Here is a 10,622-nt window from a genome sequence, read left to right as displayed (position 1 = left end):
CCATTCCCCTGACCCAGTCTGGCAACTTCATATCCTACAATAGCTTTTTATTTCTCATTGCATATCATGGCGTAGACTCACATGTTTGTGTTTCTCTAATTGTTGTATTGGAGAATGCAATTTTTCTTTTTTCTTGGTTCTACCCAAATACTGTCTTAGTGTCAAGAGGATGTGACATCATATTTTTTTCAGATTTCTATACTTAAATATCTGCTGCTCACATTTTAGAAGAGGACTATGCATCATCCACATAAAACAACCTAAGTGGTCATTGCTCACAGCAGCACTGGTATGTTAAATAAACTCTGTGGTAGAAAAAGTTTAAGATCCCTTTTGAAGCCTTTCCCCTAGCTTTGTTTACCAGTTTGGACAGTAGATATGGATGTGATAAAATGTTTAGAGACATGTATAATAATGTGCATCTCAGTTCACAAGCACAGTTAATATATTCAGCTGTGTACGTGTCTAACCTCATACATAGAGTGTCCCAGCTTTGGTTGTTTATGGATTATTACAATTATATCATTATATCTCTTTCTTTGATCACAATTTAGTGTAACACATTATCTTGATTCTCAGTAACTTCCAACTTTGATGTTATATTTAATAAAATATAATGCTGTGCTGAAGAATCCCTGGGGTATCTTTAATTTCTTTTCCTTTTTATTAATATCTATTACACTGTAAATGGGATTAAATTGTCTGATTAGTGAAGCAGGCTCTTGCTGCAGCAGTTAAACTCTGAATTCCTCAGGGTGTTCTATAGACATTGTTAAAGCATCTTGCCAAGGTGCTGATGACCCATGAGAATTAAGCCTAACATTCCCCTAGTGCTGAGGCTGGTTTCACGCTCTGACCCCAACCTTTGCTTTGTTAATTCATCTTCTTGCACAAAAACCTTTGCTTTTGCCCTTAGAAATGTTGAAAGGCTGCACTGTAAAGCAGGAGAGAGAGCTGATGCAGGTTTTGGGAGACATCCTGCCACCCCAAACCCAAGAGCTGTGCGTAGAGTGGCCTGCAAGGGGCTGCATCACCACAGAGCATCATCCAAAATCTGCAGCAAGACCAACATCACCCATTGTCCCCACCAGCAGAAACTGCTCCTTGATGCTCACAGGCACGGTGCTGCCTTGAAGGGGGCCAGCACCGCTGCTGGTGTGTGGGGAACCTTGGCCAGGGCAGAGCCCAGGGAAGGGAGCACAAAGCCCAGAAAAGCCCAGCTGGGGATGGACGAGGCCCAGCACAGCCCCTGTGCCCAAACAGCCCTTGGCAGTGCTCAGCCATGCTCATGAGGGACATGGTCTGCTGAGCTGGAGCTCAAACCCAGGCACAGAACAAGGACTACTGTGGGATTCACGTTCTCTGAACCTGAGAGAAGCTGTGAGAGAAGCAGAGAAAAGAATGATCAAAACAATTCTTATCTCATTTGCTGTGCCTGTGTTGTGCCAAGGTGGAATGCAATATGGAGGTTGTTTACCCAGAATGATGGTGGTGTTTTTTTCCTTGGCCTATCAGGGCCAAGAGTGTGCGTTAGGACTGTTGGGTGACAATCAGGAGATTCTGTGCAGTTGAGTTGAGTGCTTTGTGCAGATTCAGTTTAGATGTAATGTAATATAGTGTAATATAGTATAGAAGAATATAGCATAATAAAGTAATTAATTAGCCTTCTGATATCAATGGAGTCAGATGCATTCTCCCCCATCATTGGGGTTGACCTGATTACAACAGACTGTCTTATCAAAAACTCCTCTGGAAAATGCTTTAAAGCAGCTGCAAAGCAGAGTGGGCTGAGAGAGGCAGGGACTTGGGGAAGAGGAGAAGAGGGAGGCTGATAGGCAGGCAGATCTTTTCTCACTCTTGTGCTCCACTGGCTTTTGGTTGAGACAGCTCTGCCCTTCTGCAGCTTTTACAGCATCCAGCCCTCATCCACAATAGCTCATCAGAAGTTCATTTTAATTACCTCCAGCAGGGTAATGAGGGTAAGTGGGCCCTAAACTCTGGCTGATGATGCCTACACAATTCTCTAACAGAGAGAGGAGGTCCTTCTTAGCCTGTCAAGCAGTAAAAGTAGTCTTGAGAACCTAAGGCCACATCATTATGCTCTTTATTACATCTCATTAAGACTATATATTATAGAAATAATATTATAGAGTTGGACAGTGCCAAACCAAGCAGGTTTTACCATACTGCAAGCATAGGAAAATTCTTCATCACTTCAGCTTTAGTTGCTAACACAATTTTAAAACAGTCAACCAATGTACTATGCAAGTAGAAAAATTCAAATGTACAATAGACTGACCAGTAAATAAAAATCAGATTAAAAAGACGTAAAGACAAAAGACATTTTAAATCACTATAGTTCTGTCTCCTGAGTTCTCAGGCTTTTAACATTTCACTGACAGATACATGTGTATATATATATATATATATACATATAACATATAACATTGTTATGAGATATACTTCCAAGTTTTTAATTGAATAATACTCAATGAAAAGTTATATGCAGACCCACCTGATTATTTTATACATTATTCAACCAATTAGTGACATGATAATGTTCCTGCCTAAAGAATAGTGAAGTCCAGCTGCACAGGGCATGAGGCAGAGTTTTATAATTCAGCTGAGTTTTTTTGGTCCTTTGGTGGCCAGACCCAGCTTGGACATCATTTATGCACCTGAGCAGTTTATACAGGTGAATAGCACAGCTGCCTTTTCAGAGAGCTTAGTCTTCCACAATATGATCAGCAGAAATATTCACAGTGTATAAACTGGTGTTCTAATATTTCAGGCTTACACAAAATAAAAACAAAACAAAAATCTAGACTAGATTAACTAGAAGAGAATAGGTTCCCATATTTTTATGACATGAAGAAGGAGACATGGGACAGGAGTAGAGGTTGTTTCTTTATGTCTACACAGTAGAAAAATATCTCTTCAGATTTACAAAGGTAAAAATGTTTCATTCATAGGTGACCCCTCCTGGTCACTGCAGAAGTAGATTACTGAGCCAACAGGAAGAAACATTTCCCAATATTACTGATATATTATTTGACAATTAAGCAAAATAACAATTTTAAAGCTCTGGGAAAAGGATATATGTGGTGAAGGATTTTTTGCATAGATGTAATAAGGGAACCTGAGAGCAATGCAGGAAGGCACTGCTGGCACAGACCCAGGAGGCACAATGCAAAAACAAAGCACAGCCAGGTGCTCTGATAAAACAGAGGCAATGGGCAGAGCCCTCACAAACCATCACACGTCTTGGCTGTCTTTGATGACAAAAGTTTTAAGAACTTGTTTAATTACCTTCTGCTTTGCTTTCCAAATGGTACCTAAGCAGCTTATCCAAAGTGAACTGTAAATTGTATGATGAACTCTTTGGTTTGAGGTAAAAAGCAGCAGGTGAGGCAGGCCAGGGTCCTTGTGTGGACACAGGCAAGACCTAAACCCCAACAATGAGAACCTGAGTCAACAGCAAGAATTTCCTGAATTAGGATACAACTGATGAACGTACCAGTCAGCAGCAAGGACTTCTGGCTTCCCCCAGCAGAGGGTGGGTACCCTCTCAGCTGCCAAAATCAGGATACAAAATCAGGTCATGCTCTCTCTTCCTTTATCCCAGTGCATTGCCCCCAAAACACCCAGCTCCCTACTGTCCCCCCCAGCCCAGACCTGTCCCCTGCCTGCTGCAGGAGATGGCCCAGCAAGGATGAAAGAGTTGGCAGTGGTTCCTGTGCCAGTGGGAATACACACACTACCGTGCAGAAATCCCTGGTATTAAACATGAAAGACCTGAGCCTAACAGGGAGCAGGAAGAGTGACATTTAAGGCAAGAAACATCAGACATTTTAGAAAAAAAAATCCAATCCAGTACAGAGAAACAACTTCATAAATCACAAAATTACAGAATCTGTCCCACTGGAAAATAACCATGAGAGAGGAATTCTTGCAAATACATCTCTGATTTGAGAGATGAAATTAGAAAACACAGAGTTGTCTGTTGTGAAACTGTCTTTGCACATTCCAGTAATTTATAAAATCCAGATAAGTGCCTGAGTTGATGTCCTGATTTTTCTGAGGACAACAACCATATTGGTAGTACCTTTAATTGGGCCAGGACATCAACCCTGAACTTTGTGCTGTTGATCCAAAGCAGCCAACATCAAGTCATGTCAGTGCTCATATGAGCACAAAAATGTAGTCAGTACATACTCATTTTGCTAAGGAACTTTCCTATTAGGCAGCAAACAGTTTGCTAAAGACCCATACCTGCTTGTTTGAGGAAAAGCTCCATGAAAATACTGCCACCATTATTTATGGGCAAAATACTTCCAGGAAAAATATTTAGTGGCAATTCAAATGATAAATTGTAATCCGTGGAACTCAGGAACTGAGCTGGAATGCAGGAAGAGAAAATGCTTTCCTCGTAAGAAATCTTTGAATTTTTCAGGGAAAAAAGAGAAAAGAATGTTCTGGTCCCAAATTACAATATTTTGTTTCTAAAAAGAGGCAACATAGCCTTAAGGACAGGAACGTCTGCTTCCTTCACTCTGGAAGATAGTTTGAGATCCTGTACTTTTCCATAAATTATGCTTCCATTATGACTCCCTTCTTTCTAGAGACACACAGGAAAATAACCCAACTTTTTTCAGTTAGCTTCAGTAAACCTTCCTCCACCATGACTGTTGGACAATCACAGATTCATAGAATGATTTGGGTTGTAAGGGGCCTTAAAGACCATCTAATTCCAGCCCCCTGCCATGGGCAAGGTCACCTCCTTGCACTTCCACCAGGTTGCTCAGAGCCCCATCCAACATGGCCTCGAACATTTCCAGGGATGAGGCACCCACAACTTCTCTGAGCCATCTGCTCCAGTGCCTCAGCACCCTCACAGTAAAGAACTTCCTCCTGGCATCTAATCCAAAGCTACTCTCAGTTTACAGCCATTGCCCCTCGTCCTGTCACTACATGCGCCTGTGAAAATCCCTCTCCACCTTTCTTTGAACTTCCCTTCAGGTACTGAAGGCTGAAATTTAGGTTACACCGAAGCCTTCCCTTCTCCAGGCTGACCAATCCCAGTTCTCACAACCTTTCCTCATAGGAGGAGTGCTCCATCCCTCTAATCATCTTGGTGGCCTCCTCTCCCTTCCCTTGACCTGCTGCCCTCAGTGCTTTGGATGCAGCCCAGGACAGTGTTGGTTTTCTGGGCTGCACCTGCCTGTTGCTGGGTCATGTCCAGCCTCTCACCCACCAGCACCCCAGGTCCTGCTGGGCAGGGCTGCTCTTGATCTGTTCATCCCCAGACTTTGTTGGTACCAGGAGTTGCCCAGACCTGGGTGCAGCCCCTTGCACTTGGTCTTGTTAAACCTCATGAGATTCCCACGAGCCACTTCTCATTGTCCAAGTCCCATTGGATGCCATCCCATCCTTCAGGTGTGACAACCACTCCACTCTGCTTGGCACCGTCTGCAAACTTGCTGTGGGTGCACTTGATCCCGTTATCTGTCATTAATGAAGATATTAAATGGCACTGGTGCCAGTATGAACCTCTGAGGAGTACCACTTGTCACTGGTGTCCCTTGGAATTCTGAGCCATCACCCTCTGGACCATCCAACCAAGTCCTTATCCAACAGTATTTGACCAATCCTTGTAAGAAAAAGTTTCTCTTACTAACATTTCTATACTGATAAAATAAAATAAAAGCATATAATACTTATATTTTGCATATATGTATATACACATGTATATTACTCCAGATATATTTGCAGTAATTAAATCAGTCTAAAGAAACTGCTTTTGAAATAATTCCACCATGTAAAAATTAAATAATGCGCAAAGTATAAACATATACCACTCATATAGGTACCTCTCTGATAGGAAAAAAGAGCTGTGTGTACATCCTCCCTCACCCTGCATCTCATCCCCCCAGCAATAGTTATGGGTTAAATATAATAATAAAATATCTTTTCATGAATATTCTTAAAAATCAAATTGAAAACTCAGCTGGTCTATATTTTTACTGTATTTTAAGTCCTCTACTCCTCAATTGCTTTTTTTATCTAGACAAGTCAAATAATGCTGGTGGTCTGTTTTTCTGTCACAAACTCTTACCTTAAAATCACAAGTCATCCTGCCCCATCCAGAATATGAGGACAAACACACACACTACTTAAAATGCCATGTAAGACTCAGAAACAATAAAATCCATCATTTAAAACTGGTATAGTATTTCTGGCTTAGAAAAAATAAATATAGATGAAGCTATCTTCAGCACAAGGTGCTGGGAAAAAAACTGCCTACACTGTAAACCAGAATAAATGCTGCAATATTTATGAGTATCATGGTGCTGGGAATCCCCTCTGAGATTTTCACCATACATTGATTTTTATCATAAGCTGTTCTAAAATTAGAAGAGGCCATGATCTGACAAGCATCCTTTATGTTTTAGTCCTACTGATGAATACCATGAGGTGCTTTCTCAGCTTGAAACTGTTCCAAAACCAGAGGCACTAATCTGACATATTAAACTGAACTAATATAAAGTCTTGTGTCTTTACATCATGCAACATCATTTATGGCATGCTGGGCAGTGACAGCTTAAGTTATGAAAATGCAGTATCACGCAGCAGATCAGAGCTGGCTTTATAGCAGGTCTCATGAATTTCTTCATCCAGAAAGAATAAATTTTACTGTGGGAGCATTCTGCATAGAACCCCTGCAGAGCAATAGATTAAAACTGGATTTTAGCATTTACATCTTGCTCAACTATAAATCAGGAATTAGAACTGATAATGGCAGTTATCCATCAACGGCAGTGATACTGCAGATGAGCCGGAGTAGTTTTATGGTTAAAAGGAGTTACTTTTTATTATTATACTTAAAGAAAAGCTCTTCTATTTGGAATGTTTCTAGGCTCTAAGTAAGGAATGATCGGATCCATGCAGATCGTCAACACGGGTGAGGAAGACGCATCTGAAGTAACGCCTCTCCATATTTCAGAGCATCATTCTGAAGCTCTGGCAATGGGTTTGAGCAGTTCAGTTGCAGGTTCCTGAGAGAAGGGCTGGCAGGAACAGCTACCAGGGCTGGCAGGGACAGCTACCAGGGCTGGCAGGGACAGCTACCAGAGCCGGCAGGACTGCGCCCCGCGGTTCATCGTCGTGTTCGCCGCGCAGTTGAATGCCTTGCGGAACTCCTCAAAGTTGCTCATGGATCCGATCACTCTGCAAAGAGAAAGGTGATTGACATGCAGGCTGCCTTTTGTCAAACACTACAGGTCTGAAAGTGTTTCAGTGTTTTCACTTCAGGCTGAATTTTCAGGCTTTCATATAATTTTCCCCGCAAATAAAAGCAAAAGGTTCAGGAGAAAGGCTCCCAGTTAAAGTTAATATGAAGCAAATATAGTTTCATGCTTTGAGAAACATCTTGCTTTGCTAGAAACTTTAGGAAAACCAAATTCATTTTGTGATACTGTATCCTTTAGAACAATTTTCTAGTGTAACCCTTGCAGCACAGGTGGGAGATCAGCAGTAGCTGTGCAGGGTGGAATTGTTCTTCCAGCCCTGCCAGGCAGCTGCAGTGCAGCAGGCAGGAGGATGTCAGCACACACTGGGCTTGTGCTGGCAGTGGTTTCATGAGGCTCCAGATTCTCCTAGCAGCATGCTCTGCCCGCCCACACACACTGGCTCCCTGGGACTTTACAGCTCTTTTTGGGCTGCTCAGCCTTGCACCTGTGAGCATCCTGACTCCTCTGATATTTTGGAAATATATTTTCTGAGCCTGCTGCCCTGAACAGCTCCCATGCTCTCTTGCTTCTACCACAGGTGGTGTGATATTGAAAGAGCAGCACCTCCCTGCCTGACACAAGCTGGACAATGTGCCTGCGTTCCAGACTGGCACCTTTGGGCATAGGGGAAGAGCTGGTCCTTGCATGCAATCATCCTTTGGCTCCTGCTTTCATGTCCGCATTATTTGGTGCAGTCAGAAACTATTATTTTACCTTTGCTAGATTGCAGTTGTGTTGTTTGCTGTTTTTTTCCTATACTTTCAACCATCTTGGGATTTACTAACCTGAAACTTGTAATGGTTGTAAAGAGTTTTCTGAGTTAAAAGCAGAAAAAACATCTCCTGTGATAGCAGTTGTATACCTTGCCTCTGTTATGCAGTGAGGAGGCATTTTTCTATATTGCAGAAAATTTGCTTCTCAGTGTAGCTCAGCATGGTAGAAAATATTCTTATTACATTGATTAGACTTTCTGTGAGTAAAAAAATTTGCAGTCATCTGGCACAAAAATACCTAAAGGTCAGTTTTGTAGCAAAGATTACCAAATTATGTTAGGCTTCAAATAAGATATGCAGCTTTACTGTAAAAAAAAAAAAAATTGCAGATACATATTCAGGGGCAGAAACAGCAAGAGTTGGTCATGCAGAGCTGCTGCTGATGTTAGTGGGAGTTCTGCCTGCCATGCCAGGGATTTCAATCTGAAATTGGCATTCAAAAATAGCAAAGACACATACTAATACTGAAAATCTGCCAATTAAAAACAAGTAAACCTGGAATTTATCCAGTGAAAAAATCTTTATGTGTGCATGCACACCACTTTTCTACCCATGGTTTGATTTTGCCACTCATTAACTGAAGTCAGAGTGGAGTGTCTGGATTTCATCCCATTGAATTATAGCAGAGACACCTTTCCTTGAGCAGGTCACACTGGCCTCCCTTGGTAATCAATAGAAAGATGTACTTGCAGAGTCTAAGTAATTTAAACTTATTACCTGCTGAAAGATTATTTATATATATATTAACTTCTAAAATGACATTTCCTTTTTGACTTTGAAGAGAAACTGGTGTGAGTAGTTCAGATGTATACATCTGTGCTCAAGACATGTGTTGTTCATTTCTATAATTTTTATTGTTACCTTTTATGATTACTTTTAAAAGGGCTGTTTGAGCTTTTTGGACAGAAAGGGTTGTCAGTGTTGGAGGTAGCTGTATTGCAGTTATGCTTATAATGGGCTTGGGACATAAATGAAACCAAGCTGAGGGAAATAGATATTTTTTTTAGCCCAGTTGATATGATTTGCAAGGAGACAAGCACCACTGCTTTTTTTCAGTTGTGAAACAGAAGCCAGTTCTCAGTATCTTGCACAAAAACTAAGTTTTGTCTATATTTTCTAGATCTCAAATTAACCTAAGCTCTGATGTTTTCTTTCATAGCCTGATGCCTTCAGGAGTTTTCCCAATAAATACTCTATCCCTAGAGTTCCATGTGTATCACCATCTCATGGGAATGTAGCTATGAAACTATTCAGAATATAAATATATGTATAGATAAATAAACCTGAGGATTTTAAAAGACAACAGATGGTTATTTTACCAAAATATCAACATGGGTAGGAATTATGAAAATAATATCTCTGTAGGCTGAAGGTCAGCCTGATGCTCCTCATTGTCATGATGTATTTTCAATGTCAAAAGGCATACAGATTTGCATACTGCACCACTCACTAGCTGGTATAACACTCTTTCAGTCAACAGAAAGTGGTGAGATTCTCTAGAAGGCAAATAATCCACTGTATTGTGTGAATTTTGTTGTGGATATAACATCCTTTGTCCAAATAAAGAGGTAATGTAGTACTTGACCAAGGGCAAACACAGAATTCTTAGTTAAGTAAATGTAACCAACATAAATCCCAACAAATCCAACATGTTCTTGATGAAGAAGCAGAAAAATAAACTCAGGCTTCCTAATTCCTATGTGGTCTCTAAAATTTCCCCCTTCCCATGGCAGGGAGTTCATGAGTGTCTGTGGCCAGAGGAGCCTTTTGGCCAGGACAGGCTCCCTCTGTTATGCTGGACCACCACAGCTCCTTCAAACAGTGTCACTGGAAGGCCAATGGAAGAGTCAGGGCTTGAACTGAACTCACAGGGCACCTTTTGCTTTGCATTATCAATGTAATTCAAGGTCGAGACGAAAGAGCTTTTAATGAACTCAGATGGATTAAATCGAGGCCCCTCCTTATATTCACTGTTTTCTAAGCTGGAATTGCTTAGGGAAAGAAAGTGATAGATGAGGCATTTCAGGTACTCAGGCCATGATTACAGGACATCACATGGATCAGAGTGTGTTCTGGTTCAAATGCTTTTGAAGGTAGATGCAAGCTCCTCAGTTTTACAGAAGAGCATTTATAATAGTGAGAGATAAGCTAATAAAAGCAGTTCAATGTCCATCTAAACCAAGAGCACAATCCAATTTTGTGCTTGCTCTTAAACCCCTCTTAAAATGCTATATTTCTGCACTTCTGTTCTGCAGTGATTGATTCTGTGTGTACACTGAGGAAATACCATATTTGCACTACCTGAACTGAGGAGGGCTGTGAGCTCCAGTATATATTTGCTCCCTCGCAGATTCCGGTCTAAAGGCATTGCATCTTACCTAATAAAATAAAAATTTAAAAAAAAAAAGAAAAAAAAAGAAAGAGAAACAGGCACATTATCTGGGATCACTTTTTATGCACAGCAAAATGTAATGTCACTGTTCTTAAGATGTCCATTACTTATAAAATACATGAAATGGAAAGGCACCATAAACTCCTACTTTGTTTCACCTTTGCCAAT

The 10,622-nt window shown here is 41.0% G+C and overlaps 1 protein-coding gene across 1 annotated transcript in view; it reads right to left on the bottom strand.

Annotated features, from left to right (window-relative positions):
* Positions 1-3,631: 3,631 nt before the first annotated feature.
* Positions 3,632-10,622, bottom strand: part of PHEX (phosphate regulating endopeptidase X-linked) — a 98,694-nt gene continuing 91,703 nt past the window's right edge. The window contains exons 21-22 of the mRNA XM_059466715.1: positions 10,364-10,440; positions 3,632-7,227 (exon numbers count right to left, since the gene is read on the bottom strand). Of these exons, the coding sequence (XP_059322698.1) occupies positions 7,125-7,227; positions 10,364-10,440 (180 nt within the window). The 3' untranslated portion in view covers positions 3,632-7,124. The remainder of the gene's footprint in view (positions 7,228-10,363; positions 10,441-10,622) is intronic.

Source organism: Ammospiza nelsoni, chromosome 2 (assembly GCF_027579445.1).
Source record: "Ammospiza nelsoni isolate bAmmNel1 chromosome 2, bAmmNel1.pri, whole genome shotgun sequence".
Lineage (NCBI taxonomy): Eukaryota > Metazoa > Chordata > Aves > Passeriformes > Passerellidae > Ammospiza > Ammospiza nelsoni.
This window is presented reverse-complemented; position numbering and strand designations above follow the sequence as displayed.